This window comes from Rhipicephalus sanguineus, chromosome 5 (genome assembly GCF_013339695.2).
Source record: "Rhipicephalus sanguineus isolate Rsan-2018 chromosome 5, BIME_Rsan_1.4, whole genome shotgun sequence".
Classification (NCBI taxonomy): domain Eukaryota; kingdom Metazoa; phylum Arthropoda; class Arachnida; order Ixodida; family Ixodidae; genus Rhipicephalus; species Rhipicephalus sanguineus.
Genome location: NC_051180.1, coordinates 15912755 through 15938391, shown reverse-complemented (window position 1 = coordinate 15938391; position 25637 = coordinate 15912755). Strand labels below are relative to the sequence as shown.

The following is a 25637-nucleotide window of genomic DNA, read 5'->3' as shown; positions in this document are numbered from 1 at the left end:
TAACTCAGCAGATAAAGCTTCTACAATTATAGGACAGAAGTGAAGTAAGCGCGATGACACACGGAACGCTAATATTTTTTTATTTAAATGGTCATCATACGACTGGGATGTTATCTTATAATTATGACTGCTACTCCTTATGGTATTTTGTTCTAGCAATGCCAGTACATTGAAAGATAAAAGGATACGTTCTCTTTCAGCATGTGAAAGTAGCTACTCAGAACGGCCACTCACTCTTCGCGAAAGCGGAGAGAACAACACCCGCTCCGATATAAATGAAAATGTTTGTGAGTAAGTCGGTGGGCACAGGGCCTGTATTAAAACACTAATTCGCAAGTCAGCGCGCACTGTGAGAAGAGGCTATGGCAAAACGTGATCGAAAACATCAGAATTTTACTGCCCTGGTAGAGTTTCTACAGCAAAAAAATCCGGGGAAATGTCAGGCCATTAGTGTTGACGTAGAAGATTTATTCTACTCTATACTGCATGATGAATTAATGAGAAGTGTAAGAATGTGCATATGTGATTTCAATGATGAGCATGCCTTCTTCAGCAGTTGTAAGGTTCCTCTAGAATCCTTTCTAGAGTTAGTTTCTTTCTACCTCAAATCCATCTATGTTCACTATAATGAAGAATTGTACCTACAGAGAAGAGGAATATGCATTGGTTCTAGGGTAGCACCTGTCCTTTGTGAAATTTTTCTGAGTTTTGTGGACAGAAAGTTGGCGGAAGGCTTGGAAGGGCTGGTCAAGCATGTCTTCCGCTATGGCGATGACTATTTGGTGCTTTTTGATGTCTGTGATTATTGTCGACATTCCGTGAACATCTTAAAAGTGTTCCGAGAGAACGGCAGCGGCCTAAATTTCACGGTTGAAATGATGACAGAAGGAACACTCCAGTTCCTAGACTTGAAGTTAGATTTTCTACCCCCACATGTGCGTTGGCGCTATCATCCACGTTCACTCAAACCATTACTAGATTTCACATCACACCATTTAAAATTAATCAAACAGGGCATAGCCTTTTCCTGCGTTCGTTCTGCCTTGCAGAAATCTTGTCAGGAAGGGCTACACATTAGCTTCAGTGAACAAGTGGCAAGACTCAAGCAAGCCGGTTTCCCGGAGCACACCATTGCGCAAGCATGCGAAAAGATGCGCAAACGGCTGAAGCCGAATGGTTCACTGCCGGGGGGCGGCGAAGAACGGACTACGAGAGGCAAAAAGTACACGGTCATTCCATATACTCACCGTGTGGCTCACGGTTTGAAAAACGTGGCTCAACGTTATGACGTTGACGTCGTTTTTTCCTTCCCACATAAACTGGAATCCATGTGCGCAAAAGTGCAAAAAAGCACTGACACAGAAATCAGAGACAGCGGCAATGTTCGTGGCAAATGCGGCATCAATCACACGTTTCAGTACACAGAATGCAAAGAAGCCATCTTCTATCAAATTCCATTATCATGCGGAAAATCATACATTGGACAGAGCGGAAGGTGTGTCAATATCCGTCTTAGGGAGCATGAGCGTTCACTGTCAGATACGAAACCATTTTCACTCGCCGGCCATTGCAAACAATGCGGCTGCACACCATTCTTCGCCGACACTATGATTCTGTCACGTCATAGACAACACATGGCAAGAGAAGTCATCGAAGCGTTCCACATTCAAAGGAAAGGAAAAAATGTATCAGTCTACCATCTATCGCGCTAAGTGACGCGGAATTTCAATACCTAAGCGGAACCTGCAGATGATTACAAAGTTTATATGTTTTCTGTTCCTTTTTTGTGTTGTTCTTCACCTTTATATTAGCATGTTCTTCCGAATAAAAACCAGTTGCGAGTTAGCGCCCGTGTTGTGCACCTTCTTTTTCTCTGTCCTCGTCCGTCAGTGTGCTACTTAAATCATGATGAAAACATCAAAGTAGCAACGAAGAAAAGCGATATGCAGTCCACAGTTCATCTAAAACAAATACTTCGGCTCTGATAACTTCCTCTGAAAGCCCACTAAAACCATAATTAAGCCGCTGTCGTGCCTGAGTATTTGTATCCGTCCCTTCTCGACAACCATGCTGTTGCTACGAGAGGGCAGCGTCGTACGCGGACTCCGTTTGGTAGCGTAGTCGAGTCTCCGGGTTGAGGAACTGATGCTAGCAACATGGGAAAACAATAACAAGTTTACTGGCACTTTTCGTACACTCAATTTACATCATGACAAGGAAAGAGTTCAGCGACGAGCGCATTGGATGAGCCTGTTACCGAGGGCTCAGAGCCCCATTTCTCACTCAGCACCGTCGTTTTAACCCCTCAGTTTGGCTCCTCGTTCTTGATGACCACCAATCACACACACGACACCTCCCACCATGGCACAGTTCATTTCACTGTCGCTGAGGGGTCGTTGCACACTTGAAGCAGCAAGGGTCCGGCGGTTGACGGCACGCAGGTGGGGGAATCAGGACAACAGGTTCCTCGTGCTTGCCCCTGCAGTCCTTTCCCCGAAGGCAAAACGTGCTTGCTCGTGCAGTTCTTCCCCGAAGGCAGCAAAAAGGTTTGAGGAGACTCCCGTCCAAACATACCCGTCAGGTGGCTTCGGCAGCGTACCAAGCCAAGCCCAGGTGGTCCATTGTCTCCGGCTTTGCCGTCCCAGACTCCAATGGCAGGCCGAGATTCTGCCCATTGTTGGTCACTCGCCGTCCCAGGAATTTCGTTTCCAGGAAGGATGCAGGTGTTCTAGCAGTGTGGCAACGCCTCGTCCGCCGATTCTCATGGCCAGCGCTTCGCCACCGACTGCCAGTCATAACACCGCTCACACGGCTTCTAACCCGAAAAGAAGTAAAATAATAGAATGGTCAAAGTTGACTGATTGGAAAAATGTAACACAGGAGACGCAGCGCATGTTCTCCTCCGTTAAGGGGGGGACGCGGGAAGCGTATTCCTAGCAAGGCTTGACAGCGTCGATTATACAGGGTGTTTCAAGTAATATGTCGGAAAATACTCAAAAATAGGAAGATTCCATATTTGCTGGCTGCCTTCACAATTGCTTCTTCTCTAGCGGCAGGCGTCTTAAGAGTGTTAAAAAACATGGCTGATCCCTCTGTCATAGGAATCGGTATAACACGAAAGTAAAATGTGTCTGCACAGACGTAGTTGAGCGTTTGTTGTACATTGTTTCGCCCCGAGGGCGAAGGAGTGAATGCTATAGCAACAAGTTGTAATGTCACGCGAAGAACGGCAAGCAGCTCGAAACTTGCAACGCGCTGCTCAAGCAGAAAGGACGCACGCGACGAACATACACTCGACAGTTAAAGCGCGCTGGTCAAATACCAAGGAGGACGCACGAAACGAACGCATAAGTATACACAGGATGAGCGCGAACTGTGACAGTTGTACCTTATTTGTATGTGAGCAGCGCGCTCCTTTCGCAAAAGCGGCCGCTGCATTGAGCGAAGTGAGCTTCGTGCCCTCTGTAACTTCAACGCAAGCTTGGGGTGACAGCGCAAGACGTACAAACCACCGCTATCAGAGATAAGCGCGCGCACTCGAGCGACCACGCCCTGTAGAGGCGGACGGTCATCTCAACGCATGGGGCGACGACCTTTAAAGCGCGCTCTTCGAGCCCTTCGTGCCATGTCGCTTGTGATAACGAAAGCACGCTGATGTACCCCGATCTCTGAGCACCGCTACCGGCAAATAGTGTATATGAATAGCACGCCGTTTGTACGACGAAGAACGTGCCGTTTGTGGCGAAATCGTTTCGCGCTGTGCGCTGGGGATTGAGGGGTCGTAAGTTCGACTCCCAGTGACGGAACGTTTTCTTCTCGTTTTTTTTTCTTTGCCATATGTTAGTCTTTATATTTTACAACGTCATATCCGTGAGGGAAATGCGGCAGTGGAGCCGTGGTGGACCCCGGCATAAAACACTTTCATGTTAAAAGGTCATTTGCGACAGTATAATTAAGAAAGTTATATTCAATAACTTTTTAATTAGCGGAGTTGGGCGGTTATGTCAAATGGGAGAATTGAAGTCTTTCATGCTAAGAAACCATCGCAGCTTGGAGATATAAAAGAAGTGGCCTCTAGTAATTATTGTGGCAAAATTAAGTTCGACCAAACTCAACGGTGAAACCGAAACCGAAGCACCGATGAGCGCAAGAAGCTGACGACCAGAATGACGTCCCTGTTCAAGACAATGATTACAGATGTGTAGTTCTTCCGCGTTCGTTAGCGTATGTGCGCCATGCGTGCTATAACTGCAAGCGCAGCCCGCACACACACATAACAAAGTCGGTCGATGGTTGATATAACGGCGCTCTCTCATTCTGGACGTCTCGGAAGAATATGGCAGACGCCCCCTACCGCATTTCGGTTTCGGTTTCGCTGCTGAATTTGGTTGAATTTCATGACTTCGCAAATATTACTAGAGGCCGCTTTTTCTGTATGTCAAAGCTGCAATTGCTTCTTCACATGAAGGACTTCAATTCTCCCTTTTGACGTAACTGCCTAACACCGCTAATTAAAAAGTTAATTATTTTACTTTCTCAATTACTGTCCCAAATGATGTCTTTAGCCATCCTAAGATGCCTGCCGCTACAGAAAAACCAGTTGTGAAGGCATCAAACAAAATATCGCATTTCCCTGATTTTTGAGGAGTTTCGGACACATTTCTTGAAACACCCTGTGTAGAATATATGGCAAACAGAAAAGCCGACACGGACTTTGGAACTCAAACAGACGGTTATTAGCGCCCGCATGAGCCCAGAACGTAAAGATGGCTCTTTCGTTCCTGGCAGTACGAGCACACGCGCTCGCTGGCTTAAAATTCGCCTTCTTCTTCTAGTAGGCTGAACGCGGGAAATTCAACACTCTGTATTTCACAGAATGGCGCGTATAAAAAAGCACTGTCGACGAACAATTACCAACTTTTCGGTGACTTTTTCTGCAGTCATACGCTGTCTCACGTTGCTCCATACATAATTGAATATCTTCTCTTGGTCACAGAGAAAGGGAAAGTAGGTAGGACCATGTTCGGCAGCATGAAATGCAGTGTTCAGTGCATGATTAGAACTCAGAAGACAATCATAGTTTTTGCGACTGTTACGACATGTAAGAGCCAGAAAGACGCTGCCATGCATTATATCGTCTTCGCGGAATGACGTACGGACACGTCGTAATAACAAGGAAGCGCCCCTGAGCAGAGAATGTCGTATAGTCAATGTGTAACCTGCGAAAGGTGAAATGTAATTGTGATAGCATGGTATGCGCTAGATTCAGAAGCACGAGAGAAACTGCTGCTGTAAGGGAAAGGGCATGGATACGCGTACTTAGGAAAGCGGCGCCAAGGTATGATTAAATTATTCCGCCAAAGTGCGGGCTACCTGTGACGCCCAGCTGGGAGTAAAGAAACCAACAAAAAAAAAACAGAAAAAAAACAAGAGCGCGGCCTGCATACGAAACAGCTCTCGAGCAAGCGCGATCTCCCGTCGTTTAGCCATTCTGTTTAAGGCGCTTTTGCGAGGCGCACTCGAGCGAAGAGTCAAGGGAGCGTACGGCTGCTCCGTGTGAAATACACATGGCGCGCTTCACACTATGGACGTGGAGCTTCGCAGTGACGATCGTTGTTGCGATTAACATTGTGCCGTCTGTCTATAGTTCTCATTCGGAACCCGTTGTGAGCACCACTTCAGGCCTTGTGGCTGGAAAGCGAATGAAGATCAAGAAAACAAATGTGGACTCATTCCTCGGAATACCGTACGCAGCAGCGCCTACTGGTCATTTGCGCTTCGAAAAACCGCAAGCGCCCGTGCCTTGGAACGGAACTTACAGAGCCACAAACATGCCTTCACCGTGCTGGCAGACGACATTGCGATTTGTCGACGGGGCACCTCTCGACTACTATTCCAGTGCTTCAGAAGACTGTCTTTATTTAAACGTTTGGAGAAAGTCTTCGACGTGTTCCGATTCAACCGGATGTGACGCCAAAAAACCAGTGATTGTGTTTATCCACGGTGGTGGGTTCACGTGGGGCGATTCCGCGCTGTTTGTGTACAACATGGCAAACTTTGCAGCCCTGTCAGACGTCGTGTGTGTCACGTTGAACTACAGACTGAGCATCCTAGGCTTTCTGTCACTAGACAGACCAGAGCTTCCAGGAAACATGGGCCTTTGGGACCAGAACCTAGCGCTAAAATGGGTGCGTACTAACATCGCGAATTTCGGTGGTGACCCGCATGAGGTGACGCTGATGGGGCAGAGTGCCGGCGGTATCTGCGTTGGTCTCCACGCTGCGTCCCCGCATAGCCAAGGCCTCTTCAAGAGAGCTTTTATGATGAGTGGTGCTCCACTGTCGTTGATTCTCGGTTCTTCTCACAGCGGTGAAGGCAAGTTCATAAACATCGTGGGCCTCCTGGGCTGTTACAACTACAAAAGAACGCTAGACGACCAACTTAGTGACGCAGTAGCCTGCTTGAAGAGACTGAACGCGAGCTTTATCTTCAGGACCCTGGAAGATCAAGATGCAATGATGCAAGTGTTTGTCCCTACACTTGGCGAAGACTTCATCTCTCAGAGCCCGTTTTCGGAGAATACTTGGAAGACGCTTCCAATCGAGAAGATTGTAATCGGGAATGTGCTAAACGAGGGAACGCTGCTCTTGGACAATATACATTACGCATCTCCAGGATTGAATTCGATACTATCTACGGATTACAGGCTTGCCATAACGCTCGCTATGAAACCCATGTTCGGCATATCTGTGCCGCAGTCGAGGAGCATCGTGAAGGCTTACTTCGGGGATCCGGACATTGAGCACACTCAGGAACAAGTAAGAACACTGTTCAGCGAGCTGTTGGGAGATGCCGTATTTGATTGCCCCGTTCACCTCATGGGCGAATCAACGTCGCAGCAAGGAATCGACACCTACCGCTACCTGTTTGCTCACCGAGGATCGTACAGTCTTTGGCCGGAATGGATGGGCGTTGCTCATTCGGACGAGACTATGTATGTCCTTGGATCACTCCCTTTTTTGAACGACACTGCTTACAAGATTGAAGCAATGGCAGGTGCCGCGTCTGAAATAATGTCATCGAAGAACTATACAACGGAAGAAGAGATCATGATGGAACAGGTCGTCAGCGCTGTGTCCTCCTTTGTCAAGGCAGGGTGAGCTATGATTTATTATATTTTTTAATACCAAAACTACTAAACTGTAATAGTACTTGTGGGAAACTTCGAACTTTTTGCTTTAAAATGACACTTTACTTTTACGGTTAATTGCACTATTTCTTTAGGTTTCTTCTTTTAAACCAGAAACCGCAGTTAAAGAGTCTATGTAGTAGTTTCCGACCAATAGTTTTACGCAAGCCACCATTCATAACAGGAGAATGTCCTTGCAGCGCCGGTTTACCGTGCGGTTAGAACGGAAATACCGTGCCGTCGTAGTCGGCATGTAGCGTTTTTTTAGTTTTATTTTTGGCCACGCGAGTTGTTCGATGCGTATTGTAACGTGTTGAGATGGTTCAAGCGGCTAATACAGGTCTTGCATATGAAAAAAAACCGACGAGCCGACAGGACGGTACGGTATTTCCGTATTTACCGTACGGCGAACAGGCACTGATAAAACAGCCTATTCATGGTTATAGGAACAGCGCAAGGGGCAACGACTGGAAGAGCGAATTGACAAACGTTGGTAGTCTGTCGTCTTCCCTTGCGATTCATAGTTGTTGTATTTTGTCGCGTGCTGTCGTCACAAACTCTTCTTCTTCTCTTTCATTCTTTTACATCCCCTTTTCCTTCCCACGTGCAGGGTAGCAAACCGGAGACTGCTTCTGGTTAACCTCCCTGTCTTTCCTTTCTCCCTCTTCTCTCTCTCTCTCTCTCTCAACTATGGATCTCAACCAACGTGTCCATTCTGCTGTTATTCTAAGTTATAACATCACTTATGAGTGCGGAGACAGCTCGGCGAAAGAGCTTGCTTATACAACGTGCGAGCTCACTATTTCATTACTTCACGTTTAGCTATTGCGAAGCAAGTCGCGCTCAATCTTTATTTTGTGCACACACTAATCTTCTCTTTCCATGTTGTGGTTTTTGTGCGGGCTAAACCTATACTTTGAATGCGGTAATTTTTGTAGAGGCATGATTAGTCGATCAAGTTGTTTGGCTTAATTTCGTAAGGGGCGTGCAATGTTGCAGCAAACACCTCAGGAAGATGAAATGGTCTAACGGAAATGCTTGTCACCCAACCGTGTCGCTTAAGCTTGCGTTGTCGTTTCTGTCGGCACGCGTTTCCCTTGCTAATTTTTTTCCTCTGGAGGGAAATAGCGAGCGCCGACAAACCTTTCAAATAAAAAGAAATAGCGCCAAAATAATTGGAAAAGAAGAGAGCAAAACGGCAAAGCTTCATCTGGGGATCCTTTCACGTTAAGACAACGGAAAACACGCTCAACTGCAATTCAAGCAAGCTGCTCCCGATATATACACTCCGTGCTTATCACGAAAGCTATATAACGAACTCCAGTCAAAATATTTCCTTCATCGTGAACAAGGACCCCATAGTGGGGCTGAAAGCTCTTTTTATTTTTATTTAGGCTATTCGTCGGCGCTCGCCATTTCCTGCCATGAACTTTCCCGACCAGACGGGCTACCGTCTAACCCTGGATTTTATTTCTTCCTCTATAAAGATAAATTTTGTACACTGTGGGAAAATTCGTTTATTTTGTACTTATGACAGTCTTTAAGAACTTCATATACGGGGACCTAAGAGCCTTTCGATGTTTTGTAGTATTTCTCATTATGACCGTCATAGGTCGGCAAGCTCACTCATGAGCCGACTCAATAAGACTCACTCAGACTCATATCGGTCCGTGAGTCTGAGTCTGGATGAGTCCGGGTGAGTAATATTTTGGTGAGTTTGAGTCCAGGGGAAACCGGTTGAGGATTTGTTTAGTGAGTCTGAGTCCGAGTGAGTCCGGTTGAGGAAAATATTGCTGAGTCCGAGTTCAAGTGAGTCCTAAGTGCAAAATATATTTCTTGAGTGAGTCTGAGTGAGCTCCACCTTTTAATGCCGACATATGGTTCTATCTAGTCATCTTCAGCATTACTGCCAGCCTTATAACGGCTTACGTTTATACTCGTGTATTCACACATATCTCAAGACACTCACGTTGATGCGCCACCTCAATATTTATTGGTAAAAGACGTGCATTGGGAGGGGTGCCATGATCTCCCCTCACACGTTTTCACGGAAACTTCTTGATAAAAATATCTGGTGTGAGCCGCGAATTTTATAAAAAATATCCTTACTGGAAAACTGATAACTCGTAATTGAAAGTGTAAGATCAACAAGTGTATCGTAGAGTACAGATTATGTGAGATATTGGCATTAATGAGCTTTGACACCAAGGCTGAAAAAAAAACTAGTTTTACGCTGACGGACTCATGACTCGACTCACCCAGGCTCATTCCGAGTCAAGTTAAGCCGTGAGTCTGAGTGAATCCGGCTGAGTAATATGTTGGTGAGCTTGCGTCCGAGTAAGCCCCGTTGAGAAAAAGTTTGGTGAGTCTGAGTCCGAGTGAGCCCTCAGAGCAGAATATATTTGTTGAGTGAGTCTGAGTGAGCTTCAACTTTTTTACCGACCTATGATGAGCGTTCACTTTGAAATTAGAAACACTTCTAAGAAAAATATGACGGAGAATTGAGGAGGTAGACGCGGTGTTGCGATGCGACTATAGCATATGGTGCAAAGGACACGTGAACATTAACTTGCTGTACAACTTCCTTAGAACAACTTCTTCACACACTGCGGTAAGCAACCAAAACATGCCAGCCGGCGCGGCTCACTCCTATTTAAACTAAATGTGCTGTGACTTCCTTAATTATGAAAATGTGCACCTTTATCACAAAAGGCGCACCATTTTTACGGGACAAACAGCAAAAACAAGGGGGGGGGGACAAGTTGAATAATAAATAAATGTAAAAGGCTGCACTACATTAGGTTCCACTGTATGGAGACATTAAATAATGAATGCAAGGAAAGCATAGGAGGAGTTTGTGTGTGTGTAACGCTCAGGGTTCACCGTCATCATCCGCACACAACGATCTCCGACCCATCTCCTCCGGCGCGGGCTGCTTCCCTTTTTACGTCTCCGAATTTTGTCACTCCACCAAACCATTTGCCGTCCTTGCCTGCGCTTCCCACCTCTTGGTATCCACTCCGATGCTCTAAATGAAATTCGATTGCCTGTACTTCTCAAGACGAACCCGGCCCAGGTCCATGTTTGACTCTTTATATATGCCAGGGTATCGCTTAACCCTGATTCTTTATTGGTCCACTCTGCAGTCCTATTGCCTCTTTGAGTTACGCCTGCCATTTTTCGTTCCAATGCACGCTGTGTGGTCCTCGAGTTCTTGTTATCCTCCAGGTTTGTGCAACATATGTTAAAAGTGCCAAGGTACACTTGTGCACTGAACTGACAAGATACACTGAAACATAACCTTTCCGCTTTAGTCACAATGGTAAATTAATGGTCATGAGTTGAGAATGTCTGCCATAGGCACATCATCTTATCCTTATTTTTTGGTGATTTCCTTTGCGTGTGTAGTCTCCCCCGTTAATATTTGGGCTAGATATACTCGTCCACTGAATCAAGGGTCCCGTTGTCGATCACAAAATCTCGCTCTGTCTCAGGGCCGGCTAGCATTAACTTCGTATTTGGCATGTTCATCCTCGACTCCACTTTGACACTTTCCCGATTGCCTAATCATTTCTTTTTTTCCTTTATTTTGCGATTCGTCGCCGTCATTACTGAAGAGTACTACGTCGGCTGCAAACCGAAAATCGCTAAGATATTCTCAGTTAATCGTTATTCCTTTTTCTTCCCAGTCTAGTAGTTTAAATACTTCTAGACAAGCCGTGAACAAGAATAGAGAGTCTGTGTGATGGAGCCCTATCTGGATCGCTATTTTTCTGCTTTTGTTGAGGAGGAGCAGAGTGGTTATGGAACCTCTGTATATATTGGCTATGATATTCACGTGTGTTTCAAGTACTCCTTGCCGACTCAGTGCCTCTAGAACCACTGGTATCTCTAGAGAGTGGAATGCGATTTCGTATTCGATGAATGCCATGTAATAGGGTTTTTGTATTCGGCAGATTTCTCAGTTATTCGAATAATCGCGTGAAGGTGATCCATGGTAGAGTACATTTCCCGAAGTCAGCTTGCTCTTTGGGTTGGTTAAAGTCAAGTGTGGCTCTTATCCTCTTCGAAATTATCTTCGTGAATATTTTGTACATTGCTGAAAGAAGACTGAGCTCTTCGAGACATTTACGTCTCCATTCATCCGTATCTATAAGATGCTGGCGTATTTCCAACTCGCCGGTACATTTTAATTTTTAAAGCATAATGCGCAGAGTGTCGCAAGCTTCTTAAATCTAAAATCTCCTCCATCTTTGACCAAATCTGCAGTTATCCAGTCTTCTATGGCCACTTTCTGCGGGATATGCCTTTCAGGGCCTTTCCAACCTCACCGATGGTTACATTTGGGACTTTAGTGTGATGTTAGACACTTCTTTCGCTGAAATTAAGCGATTTATATTTGAAATGTAGTCAGATGAAGAGTCCTCAACCACCTATGTCATTAAATTTTTTAACAATGTTCTGCTTTTTTTTTTATTGCCCTTTGTAAAGGAGGATGGCCGGCGAAGCTGTTGAGCACACGACATAGAGGCGACAGAATTTTGAACAAAGGTACCAACTCCTTTATTGTCTTGATCGGTAGTCACTTATTGCCTTGGAGAGAAGAAATGAGATGTTAGAATTAACGTGCGCAGTGGACGTCAACACATCTGCGACCCCCATCCACAAAACGACGAAGGCCTGCCGCAGAACTGAATACAAGCAAATATGGCAGCCATTCGCCGGTGCATTGCGTTTTCTCGTAGCCCGCTCGTGCCGCCATCACTCACGATCAATGCCGAACGGATGAGTGTGCGCTCGGCTAAGATCCTTCCCGAATGAGGAGAAGGGGGATATGGGAAATAATAGGCGTCGCTTCCTCTCCCTTGACAGTATTATTATGATTATTGCGATAGCAATTATATGGACAGTCTCGGCTCATTTTTGCCGTCCCCATCGCCGCCGTCATGCACCGTATAACATATATATATATATATATATATATATATATATATATATATATATATATATATATATATATATATATATATATATATATATATATATATATATATATATATATATATAAAAGACACAAAGAAAAATAATTCAGAAAAACTTTCAGACGCGCGGAATCGAATTCCCAGCGCGCCGCGTTAGACGTTAGGCCACGAACAGCAACGTCTTTCAGCCTGCTAACGGCGAGCTTTTTATATGCACCATTTACTTCAGCATGCTTTCTTAGTCATCACATAGATGGCGCGATGTGCGCCCGTGGCGCGCATTAACGATCGTCGCCCCGCTCCTGCGAACGCCGTTGCTCTTCGCCGTACAGGGCGTGGTCGCCTTCGTGCGCCTATTTCGAGGAAAGAAGGGGCGGCCGGGGGAGTGGAGCGGGGGGTTGTATGTCTTGTGCTCTTCCCGCGATGTCCGCGCTGAAGTCACAGAGCGTACGAAGGTCACTTTGCTCGCTGCAGCGGCCGCGTTTGCGAAAGGAGCGCGCTGTTCAAACAGAAATAAGTAACAACTGTGACAGTTAGTTCGCGCTCGTCCTGTGTGTACCTGTTCGTTCGTTTCGTGCGTTCTGCTTTATGTTTGAGCAGTGTGCTTCAAGTGTCGAGCTGTGACGCATGATAGTTCGCGCTCGTCCTGTGTGCGTTCTTTTCATGCGTCCTTTGGACTCGAGCGACGCGCTAGCAATTTCGAGCTGCTTTCCGTTCATCGCGTTACATTCCAATTTATTGCTATCGCATTCATTGCTTTGCCGGTGCGGCAGAACTGTGACTTATTATTATTATTATTATTATTATTATTATTATTATTATCATCATCATCATCATCATTATTATTATTATTATTATTATTATTATTATTATTATTATTATTATTATTATTATTATTATTATTATTATTATTATTATTATTAGATGGCAAATCCCACTCGGTTGCCGCTGGATAAGCCCTCTCAAACGCGCGCCTGCTCCCACGTGGACCTCTGGAAGCCGGAGGAAAGCAGACGTTTTTGTTGACGCACAAGGAAAATGCGCGAACCCTAGCCATGTACAAATTCGATGTAAGAACGTCACGGACCATTTGTCTTACTGACAGGTTCGATGGAAAATGCGCAAACGATTTACGGGGGTTAACAATGCCTTTGATGGTCGTTTTGTTCACCTCTGCTATATTTAGGCCCATATTCACAAAGATTTAGATTCGTAAGGATTCTTTGCAATTTGCCGGCCACCTTCGCAAATCATGTACGTGGAGGGTCAGGATTACCTAAAATAGCCTCTTACGAACAATTCAAGCGCAAGATTTTTCAGTGATGCACGCAAAAGACATAATCGTCGGTGATAGGGGCGACGTCATTAGTATTTAATCTAAGCCTAATGACCCACAATGTTTCAGGAATAACACTGAGTCCTGATGCGAGGCGCGGTTCGCTGCTTTGTTCAAACACAGAGATCGTGCGACACATGAACTTGCGGAAGCTTTCCATATTATCACCGGGCATCCAGCTGCATTAGTCACCGAACTTTGGCCATATCCGCAAAAAAAAAAGTGACACTGCTCGAATAAAGGAGATAGTCGGAGGGGGAGCGAATGCCTAGGTATCTGCTGTGTTTTGCTTTGACTAACGGTGCGCATGCGCGGGTAATTGGCGAGGGTCGGGTTTTGGGTATATATTTTCTTTTGAAGCAATAAAGCCTTCAGTTGTGAGTAAGCGCTCGTGTTGTGCCCTTTCTTGTCCGGGCCGTCTTAGCGCAGTTAATATATCGTATGAACCAGTAGCAACTAACTCGCCTTTCCGTTTTGCTTTAACGATTCCACTTTCACCCAGCTGGCAAATGTATGTTGCATGCGGTAAAATTGGTCACACTAAAAAGGCAAGGGACTTCCTACAGTAACACATTTGAAAATTTGTTATAAGACGGTCTAATAGAAAAGTACAGTATTTACAAAAGCAAATAAATACTGCGTTTACAAACGTAACTAGCAGCCCTAGCATGGGTCCAAGATGTCGTATTTGCTGGGCAACGTCATAATTTAATAGCCCTACGCGAGCGGGAATATCCATAAATACCGCGCGATTGCTAGGTCACCTCCTCCATCGTAAATCCCACGAGGCTATAAAAAACCACTGGCCTTCGAAGAGTTTCCGCGTGTGCCTTTAAAGCTTCAGGTAACGAGAGGTGGTGTTTCAAAAACCTAAATGGATTACTACCCTAATCAAATCGAAACACCCTCGTATGTATGCAATAATGTAGTTGTAATATCTTCATCGATGCGGAAGGGCAACGTCAACACTTGGTCTATTCGCCCTTTTTCATAAACACTGCTCTCTATTCCGGAGCAAGAATGACGTGAAACATTGTTTTTGCTGCTTTGTTTCCGTGCCATTTCGACATGCACGCATGCACGCACGCACGCACGCACGCGCGCACGCACACACACACACACACACACACACACACACACACACACACACACACACACACACACACACACACACACACACACACACACACACTAGATATACTATATTAATATGCTAGAGCAAAACGAAGAAACAGGCCGCAAAAGATGACGACAACCGTCATCCGTTGTTTCCGAGCCACTGCGACACACACACACTTTCTGGTTCTCGAACTCACTACATCAATTTACGCGCCGAACATCGCCCTTCCCGAAGCTAAATGCACGTAAAAACCACAGATTGGAAAAACAAAAAATAAAGTCTGTTCTTGGATAGGTAACTTATGATGCAAACCGGTCTTGTTTGTGTGACAAAGCTAGCGTGCAACGAATAATGAGCGTAGCTAATTACAAAGAGGAACATGCATAGGCACTGTTTACATGGCAGGTTGCCATGGCGCGATTGCATAAAAACACGATATCTGCCAGAATCCATGTACCGCACCTACAGACACTTGTGCAGTACCCCGAATGTTCTGAGTCGCATAAACATCGTTTCTTGAGCCGTCTTTGGCTCGCGATATCTGCGTAGTCTTAATCCTATGAAATAAGGTATGTCGGTAATCATACCGTGATCAGCAGTTTGTCTGTTCACGCCACGTTGCTGTAGCGGTATTTTTGTCACAGGTATGTTGCAAACAAGTAAGATTGATTAACATGAGTAATGTTGATTCGAGAATTTTGTTAACCCCCGATTTGTGGCGAATATGCCACTGTCTGCGCGCTTACGCACATGCGAGAATACGCATATGCAAATGAGAAAGAGAGGAGTGGCCAGAAAAATGCTATAGCTTTCGAATGCTCGAATGTGCTATCTTTAGAACAGCTATCTTTCGCTAACAATGGGAAAGAACAGTCAATAAGTATATAGACTAATCTCCTTTTGGCACGACTTCGCTTCAGCGACATAATTTGAGCGAGCGAGCGAGTTCGCTGTTTTCGACGATTGCTTGTGAAAGCAGCCGACAGAGTCCTGTCGTCATTAGTGAGCGTGTGCAGGCAGCGAGCCGTTCAAAAAGCAGCAGACGTTGTTTTGTTTATTAATAGCAGGTACCTGCCGAGACGTTGGCGCAGGCTACTCCTCTACTCCGAAATGTCAATGAAACGAAAATGCATGCGAAGAAAATTAGACGCAAATGAACAAAAAAGGCCTAATGAAATAAAAAGGGCACTGATTTAAGAGTTGAAAAGATATTGATGTAAACAGCGCGAAAACGGTGCTCAGATTCCGGAAAGAATAGACGCAAGCTGTGTCCTCAGTTTACCGAGGCATGTAGAGGTCTGCATAATATGCTTCAAGAATGGTGGCATTGCAATCTGCACTGTGTCACTTCTGCTCGTCTCCTTCCTCTTCTCTTCGTGCGGAGTAGCCAGCTAAGGCAACGTCTCGTTAATCTTCCTGCATTTATGTACAATCTATACCAAAACAAGCAGGAGCTAAAGCCCATAGCCAGGACATCTGCTGAAGTAAAATCAGTAATCAACACCCGCTGGTGCACACAATGCCGGGAGGTAAAAGAAGGTCTACTACTGAACGCTATCACCTTGTCCAACTGTTATAGAGCACGCCCCTATAATACACAACTCACACGATGTCATCTGCTCCTGCCTATCATAAGAAAAATTGAGTCCCACTAGCTTCTGATCCGTTTCTTACGTTCCAGCAACCTCCGACTTTCTGTGCAGCCATCTTGCATACAAGGCTCATGTTGAGTCATGAGTCGCGTGAGATGTGTCTCTCGCTTTAGAGTCCTAAAACGGCGTTAAACATGATGCTGCTTAATAATCAGTAAAGTGTGTTTGAAGCATGTTGTTCTCATAGAGCAAGACATATTATCACAAGTCGCTGTTATTTTATTAGCATTTATTTTTATTATCACAATTTTTCCACATATGTGACAATAAAGTCAATTTCATCAGTGATTTTTCTCTCTCGGCACTTCAACATGCTGGGGTATCCATTGATTGCTTTAAGCACAAACGCTCACAATAATCGCGGCAAAGGTGAGAACGCGATCTCTCTCTCTCTCTCTCTCTCTCTCTCTCTATTTTTTTGCGGGCTGTACGCGTAATTTACATTTTGGACGTAATATAGGCAGGCTGAAATACAAGCGCGAAAGATGTCACTGCTCTTCTGCGCACTTCGGCTTTAAAAACTACGCTTTTAATTCATCTCCTTAACAACTACATGGCGATCTGTATATGACGAGCTGCGAAAATCGAGTGACATGCATGCGCTGATGACACAATATTTAACGGCTCAATTAAAAACTTCAACAATCGAGCATAATTTAAGACTACATGTTTTTTTCAAGTAAGAAGGGAAACAATGCACCGAGCAAGAATAAAATTATGCACGTTCAAAATCACATTTTTTTTCGCCATATAGAAGACGTACGGAAGCAACAACCTACGATTGTCGATTTTTGCCGCCATGCGAGTTTGATTTCTCTTTAATGTGATACAGCTAGAGTGGTACATTACTGCATTGAGGGCTACTTAGAACCGATCAACGTTTTACTAACGACGGTGACATTTCGTGTGCCAAGAGGACTTATTTTTATCCTTAAGCTGGCTCGTAGTCAAAATTTGGCGGTGTTTGTAAGTACCGTGCACATTATAAATTATGATCATTGGTACCAGGTTTCCAAGAATTTTGCGCTAAATAGAACGCAAATGCGAGCTTTTGATGTAATATTATGAGACGAGATAATGCCATTTCGGATCACTCTTGGCAACGGATACCAATCTAAAGATGCGGTCACATGTGGCTCAAGGGCGGAATTTTTTTTTCGGCACTTTCTTCGTGCAGCAGAGCTATCTTTAGAACAGTAGAAGTTTGGGCCAGTTGGTGATGCAAATTTGGTAAAATGAAGCGCAAAAAAGGGGAAAAAAATGAGAGACACTTGACGAAGCGCCTCGTCCTGTCCTCACTTTTTTGTTCCGTTTTCTTGCGCTTCATTTGACCAAGTAGAGTTATCCTGTCCACTCGCATGCACAGCGGCATTTCCAGATAAAGATACAATGTTATATAGGTGGTATGGCCGCAAGAAACTGCTAACTTTATTACAATAACAAATTATTGCTTCCATAATTCAAAGCCGCGCAAAGGACGAAAAGCAAATGAAACATTGGACACCCCACGTTTTCTGCAATCTCATATTTTTCCCTATTCTCCTTTTCACTAGCAAAGCCACGTCATAACTTATTATACATCGTTGCTTGCAGCAGATGTCGTGCTATCAAGTAGTCAGAAATCAGCTAAGATTTGACGCTAAGAGCGCCGTCACTGCGCAGACCACCACTCCGAGATCAACGAATGCAGCAGATGACCGTATGGAAAGAGTTATCAGACCTCCATACGCTTCAAGCCACGTGTCATGATTACATCAATATCGTACGTAGTATTGCGGCGATATAGCATACGTGTGTTGCCCCATACTAGTTTGGCAACTTCCCTAACAGTGCATGCTACTGGCAGTCTGTCCATTATAAATTAATTTATTCAGACACGTAAGTTGTTAGCTGATAGATATTTGGGGCTACAACAGCTGTACCTGCTTCGAGTTACGCAATGCTAAGCAAACAAGCTGTATTAACGAGATAACATGTCATCGTGGTTTTGTCGCTAGCGCTACGACGACACGTTTCTAATGCAGCATCTCCTCGTTCGTGTAAATCAACATGGAGCGATTGCTCTTTGAGAGAAGGCAGCGAACAACATTTCACCTTATTTGGTGAATGCAGACTACGAGAAAACAAAATCTGTTTTTTTTTTCTCTCTCATTATATCTGCTAAAATTCAGCCTAATAAGCAGTGCGTTTCTCCGGCATGATATAGTGGGAACGACCGAAACAAGCCTAAAGTATATTTGGCTTGCCACAAGTGCCTGTTTCTGTTGGACCCTTACATTATAGCGACATCGCTTTTAATAATAATAATAATAATAATAATAATAATAATAATAATAATAATAATAATAATAATAATAATAATAATAATAATAATAATAATGATGATGATGATGATGATGATGATGATGAATTTATGGGCCAAAACTACGATATGATAACGGGGCACGCCGTAGTGGAGGGCTCCGAAAATTTCGACAATAATTAGTTGACGTGTTCTTTAACGTGCGCTCGACATCGCACAGTACACGGGCCTCAAGCATTTCACTTCCATCGAAGTCGCGGACCGGATCGAACCCGCGACTTTCGGGTCAGCAGCTGACTACTGTAACCACTGTGCCACCGAGGCGGACGACAGCCCTTTTAAATGAGCATCCTGAATCCATTTCCCGAAACAGAAATTTATCACGTATAATTCCGAACACAGACGTCCTAGAAGGCAATGCTCCACCAGAAACTGAAGCCACACTGCAAACGCAAACTAGCCGAATTGGGCGTTTTAAGGGCTACAATCCTCCTTAATACTACCTTCATCTGGACAGTACTACCTTAGGGTGTAATAAGGTGGGTGTAATAAAGTTCTGCGTCCTCAATTTTACTTCGTTAAGAAATTATGTGGAAGAAAGGAGGTAAATTCACTATCGGACGCCATTCGTCGAATGGAGTTAGAGGAACAAAAAACTCCTATCTCATTTCCTCTGGCATGTTTCCTCTTTTTTTTTTTCTGAAGCTTTCCATAACGCCTTCAGTGCTGGCGGGCATACATGCAGCTGTGCGGGGGAAAGAAGTAAAAGAAAGAGGCGGCATGCTTCAGCGCACTAAAAATCCCTTGCACAGATAGCCCAGAGAAAGAGATATACGAGACCCTCCGAACGGCTGGAGAGGAAGCGAGGATAGCGAGGTAGCCCTTTGGCCTTGCCGGTTGCAGCCTACAACGGCCCGCCCCCGCCAGGTCAAAAGCAAGCCAGACGAGGCGCTACCGAATGGGACAAAGCTTCGCGCCGCATGCGCGCGCGAAGAAAAAAAAACAGAAAAAAAGAAAGAAACGTGAGGAGGGAGTCGTTCCCGCGGCGGCGCGATCGTCGTAGCTAGGCCGCCTAGGCCTTGTGAACGCCACTTCTCAAGTGATCAGCTGTGTCGGTCGTGTGTGCGCGTTTTGTGCCTGCAGCCTCACTGTGTTCTCGCCGCTGGATGTGATATGCGTGGTTTGAGGACAGTGCGACATGCTGCGCTGCGAGTGCGATAATCGCGACGGCCCGTCGACTCAAGCGAGCGTGCCGCTGTGCATTACCAAGCAGATGATGGGCACCCTGCGTGCTCGGCAAATAGCTCGGCACAGTCAGGAACAAAAATGGTAAGTAATACTGATGTTCTCTCTCTTTGCGAGCCCTTATCGTCGCTTATGCACCTGTAGATGACCTTCTGCACATTGCGTCGCTTGAAAAGTGCTATGAAAAGCAAAAAAAAAAAAAAAAGAAAATCGGCATGTCAAGCTTGCGAAATGCCCGCCAGCGCACCATGAGCGTGGCATGTAACCCATGATGCTGTACATTACACGCATGTCATTCATTGTTTCCATGTTACCAGCTGTCATTTATGTACGTGATACAGTCACGTCACGCTATACCAGTCATGGTATGATACCGTATTTACTCGAATCTAGGCCGGCCCCGATTCTAAGCCGACCCCCGAAATTCGCAAGGCCAGAAAAGTAAAAAAACCTATTCATTGTGCTCGAATCTAAGCCGACCCCCCCCCCCCCCCCCCCACTTTCGCACATCGTTTTTTCGAAAAAAACATCGGCTTAAATTCGAGTAAATACGGTATCAAGTTAGAGAACCGGACGCGAGTGCACCAGTCTCCATGCCGTAAATGACATACATGTCGTTATTTTCATGTTACTATATGTCATTTATGTTCGTCGCACAATCACGTCACGCTATATCAATTTAGGTGTATGTCAAGCTAGCGAACCGGCCGCGAGCGCACCATGAGCGTGGCGTGTGTACATGACATGCATGTCATTATTTTCATGTTGCCAGCTGTCATTTATGTTGGACGTACAGTCACACTGCACAATACCAATTTTGGTTTATATGAAGCAGGCAAAACGGCCACTAGCGCCCCCGAGACCATGTTGTAAAAATAACGCCATACATGACAAGAGTGTCATGATTTGCACGTTAGAAACTGTCGTTTATGTGCGTCATACACTCTTGTGACGCCATACCTATTTTGGTAAATATCAAGTTAACGAAACAGTCGCAAGAGAACTAAGAGAGTGACGTGTAAATCATGTTGTTAATGAAATGCATATCATGATTTTCAAGTTAAGACCCATCATTCATGTTCTTCATGCAGTCGTGTCATGCCGCACGAATTTTGGCATACATCCCATTAACGAAACACTCACACGAGCTATGAGTCGTAGGCGGCTAGATAGATAGGTAGATAGATTCGTTCAAAGTCGTAGAAGTGTTTAACAAATGCTTCGCATTTAAGTCGTTAAACTCAGATAGCAATGATGTGTGATGCATGTTTTGGAACTTCTGTGAATATCGCTCATGCTTCATACGACCAGTCAATCGACCCAGGAGTGCACCCTGATAAAGTTGTTTGCACGATATAATTTTCTTGCCTGCGATAAAGCATGAATGAGGCATGATGCTTTCAGGGAATATACATTAGAGCAAAAGGCCACGGTTATCACATTGTCACATGATGGAATGTGCATAAAGGACAACTTTGTTTTCGATTTATTCTTTTCTCCAACTTCATTTGTTTGTTTTAATCCTTCGTCATCGTGTCAATTTGCGCACATTGACATGTGACAAGACCGTGCGCTCTCATTTTGCAGCATCTACCTTGGATGCAGTCAACTACCCTGGACATCTTTCTCCCGCCAGGCAACTGTGAGAACCCACCGAAGCACAGATTGTCAGGAAGTGAAAAGACTTTTCGGCAACAATTTTGCATTGCGCACTCTGCCCGTCTCCTGAAATAGCATATTAAGGTACATAAGCACTGTACCTTCATACATATGCATCAAGGAACAGTGAAATAGCGTATCAAGGTACATTAACATCATTAGCTTGGATTAATTTAGCTAGAACAAATAAATCATGTTAAAGCTATACAATGACGGCCATATCATGTGACAGACATCTGCTAAGTGCAGTGTGTATTGTGAAGCACATGCGTTTTATGGTATTGAATGAATGGATAAATGTTTATTCCAGCAAAATACAGGAAATGGGCCTCAAGTGAAAAGTGACAATGGTAGCTTGAGAAGTGCACAAGGCCCAGTAGAGCAAAAATAGAGAAAGAGCAGCAGAAACGTGTGCACGTTCAAAGGCAAAACATATACGCATACAAAAAGAAGCAGGAAAGACAAAGCAGAAGAAACGTGCACATTCAAAGGCAAACACCTACGCCATCTGCAAAGTGACAAAATCAAAAAGGGTGAACATTTACGCTAGTGAAAATAATGAAAATCAGAAAACAGTGAAAACAGAAAAGAATGAACGGCCATTCAACGGCATGGAAGGAATGCAACTTCATTGGTCACGTATCAACAGTGGAATTTGCCAAGGCTACATGTGCATATTCTTGGCCATTAGGAGATGTGCAAGGCTAATTTAATCGCATTGATATAAGTCAGCTGTTGAGTCTGTTGAACCAGATTGTTGAATCATCTTGTTTATTCCCTCTCGTTAATTTGCTGTTTTGCATTATGTTGCCATAGTTTTCAAGGTCAATACATAGTATCATGACTGTTGACACAATTTGACAAGGTGAAAGCGCCGTTATTGTGCCCAGGCCTTAGTTTATCCTCACTAGAAGTGCACTGTTTATTTTTGCCATGGTTCAGTGCCAAGTTGCCCAATCTTCACTCCTAAACAGAGTAGGTGCGGTTAATCAAGACCTTGCTAACATTCACAACCCTTTTAAAGTGTACTTATAATGATAACTTTACTGACATCAAAAACTACCCACATAATGGTAAACATGGCAAGAGTACACTTCTGGTGGTGTTTCGCATTTTTTTTACATCCGTTTGTTTTTTGCCCTGTGCACACGAAGTGAAACATTCACAAGGAAATACATAGCAGCATCTCAATTTTGTATTTATTTCGTGTTTTGACAAAATGTCTTCAATAAGGATACTCAAGCGCGAATCTTCGGTAAGACAATTCATTCTTATGTATACAGAAATCTTAGTGGACTTCTTTTTTGTGTAATTTTCAGGAATACACTTCTGGCAAAGCAGCAAGTGTTGCTTGCCCACCAGTCTGTGTTCAAGTCAAGTGTATTGTGGGCATGAGTGTCGGCAGGATTTTGTCTTGGGGGTGCAAGGCGGTGTAACGTGTCGGCCTGTTGAGCAGGAGAGCATTGGTGTAGCTTGGGTGGGGTCAAGTGCTGGTGTGTCTTGATGGCGGCAGGTGCCCTTCGTGCAAACCCCTGCCGACACCCATGATTGTGGGAACACCCTGATGTGCCTCACTTTACACTATGTCGAACAGCTCGTACATCTTACCACATTTCGGCCAACACTGGTATTGATGCAGTGTGTTATGCGTAATACTGCGTGCAACCTTTCTGATATCGTGTGCATTTGAAAATTTCGCATTGTTTAAAAAGACGCTGGGTGGGCCCAGTGTTATTCAGCAAACATAAGTCTTAACAGGGGCAGTTGGGCGAGTTGGTGTATATTCATAGTTAAAGAGGGTGCAAAAAATCACAGCACAGAGAAATGAAGGGGACAGGATGATGTGCTACTAGCAACTGAAGTTTAATCGAAACCACAGAAAGATGTAAACACACAGTACGGAAAAATTACAAGACTAAACAATCACACATCCACAGAGGAATGAAGGGGGCAGACAGGACAGTGCGCTACTAGTAACTGAAGTGTAATCAAAACAGAAAGATATAAACACACATGACTAAAAAAGCTGCACATGTTCAACTTCAGTTGTTAGTAGTGTGTCGTTCCGTCCCCTTTGTTGCTATGTGTTCTGATTTCGTTTTCACGTTTTCCTTACCTATGAAATGAACTCCTGACTGTTTCACAGTCTCTATATATGTGTGGTCAATTTTGATTCATTCTCATGGCATATCAAGTCCTAGGATCTAATGTGCAAAGCGACCAGTCACTATTTACAGGAATTTTTTTATTTAGTGCCTGTGATTGCCTAATTGCAAGTTGACGTTGCAGCCATGGTGCTTGGATTATTTTCAATGTGGTAATTATGCGTAAGCCATCAAGTGAGGAATTAAGGATCAACTTTTGAGTTACAGATGGCACTAGCTGGCATAAAAACATTGAAGCATGGCTGTACTTGTTATGCATATTAGAAGTATTGGTACATTGCAGTCATGTGATTATGCCGACAAGTTCCCAAGCACAATTCCAGAAATTTACGATGGCTTCCAGGTATCTGTGAGTAAATATGTACAGCAACATATGAAGGCAACCTTGTAATTTTGTGGGCATTGCTGAATGCTTTTATGCACCTTGGTAAGTGGACCTACAGTCAACACCACAGGTCTATTTTGGGCTTTTTTGTAGGAAACTCAACTCCAAAATCATGTGCGACATGTTTTGATGCCATAGGGCAAACTAGTGCAATAAAAAACTGTACAACTGCCTGTCTACACGGTTTCATATTTCCTAAAAGTGATGCTAGCCTTATTGTACTAATTAGTTGCCTTCGTGTGTAGGCTGACACCAAGTTCCTTGAATAGCTTATTTTTTTTATTCTACTTACATACTGGCACGGTGAAGTGCCCACGTTAGTGCGCATCATGATGAAATTTTACACCTTGCTTTCGTATTGCTTTACTGCTGTGAATTATGTATAGTGCTTAGGCTGTACTGTATATGTTGTTCCACGTGTTCAGTTTTGGGAGTAGGTTCTGTGCACGACGATGGAAATATATACCTATACCCTTACATTGACACGAGAAGTGCTGCTGTTTTGATTCCAATAAAATGTTGCAACCACTGGTTTTGTATCAATTGAAGTATGACTACTTGTCGTGCATGCAAATGATGAAGAAATGAATTTGTGCTTGCAAAACAAATTGCTGAAACACTGCCTGCTCAATGTAACTGCTTGTGTTTTATTACCAAACACATTGAACAGATGATTCACAGATTATGACACATTGTAGAATATAGGCAACAGAAAGACAGAAAGTCATCACTGTGTTCTAACGTAGATTGGGTGATCTTTTATCAATAGTAGCATAATTGAAGGTTGCTGTTGTATAAATAAAGTTTAACGTAGTGTGCAGGTGGACGAGGGAGTGCACATATGATAGTTTTTCAAGTTTTCTGCAGGTTTGCTACAGTCCTCGCGTTTCTGTGTTACAATTGTGAAATTCTGAATTGCAAACAAGCCAACCTCTCTGCTGCTGTGGTGAAGTAATACAACAGAACCATATTTTCTCAAGAACAGCTGTTCCATTGAGGAAGAGGGTAATGCTTTTTTTTAATGGGTACTGCATCATCTGTCTGAGGGGAGGGCCAAGTACACATGGACGTTCACAAGAGAGAAGTGCAAGTACATTAACTTTTTTTGTTTTGTGGGAGACCTGTCACTGGTAAACTGGGGAGGTTGTCCTTGACCTTGGGGCACGCGTTAGGTATTCGCTTTAACGCGGTGGCGTGATGCTTACCAATAAAAGCTAATTAGTAAGAAATGTAGGTAGTATCCGAGTATGAAAGCAAATAAATACTGAATATGCGTTATAGAGAATCGCTGAATGCCGTGCTAAAGCGTGCATTGCGAATAAGCGCTAATTGCGGAAATAGATGAGCGTTCAACTGCTCAGGAGGCGCTGCTCGCGGCTGTACGCGCCCATTCAACGCACTTTATGTAGGCGCGTTACAATGTGCTTGTAACTCTGGAATTTTCTGCGTGTGTAATTTTCATATGCGAACGCAGGCGGTCCGCGCTAAAGGGTGCATTGCGAATAAGCGCTAATTGCGGAAACAGATTTTTATTCAGCTGCTCAGAGCGCGCTGCTGCCCCTGCGTGCAGCTCGCGGCAGTACGCGCGCATTAAATGCACTT

General features: G+C 44.3%; 1 protein-coding gene across 1 annotated transcript in view; it reads left to right on the top strand.

The window, feature by feature from the left end:
- The window catches only part of LOC119393275 (uncharacterized), an 80529-nt gene that overhangs the window by 41825 nt on the left and 13067 nt on the right, over positions 1-25637 (top strand). Inside the window, exon 5 of the mRNA XM_037660210.2 lies at positions 7122-7156. Coding sequence (XP_037516138.2) covers positions 7122-7156 — 35 coding nt within the window. The remainder of the gene's footprint in view (positions 1-7121; positions 7157-25637) is intronic.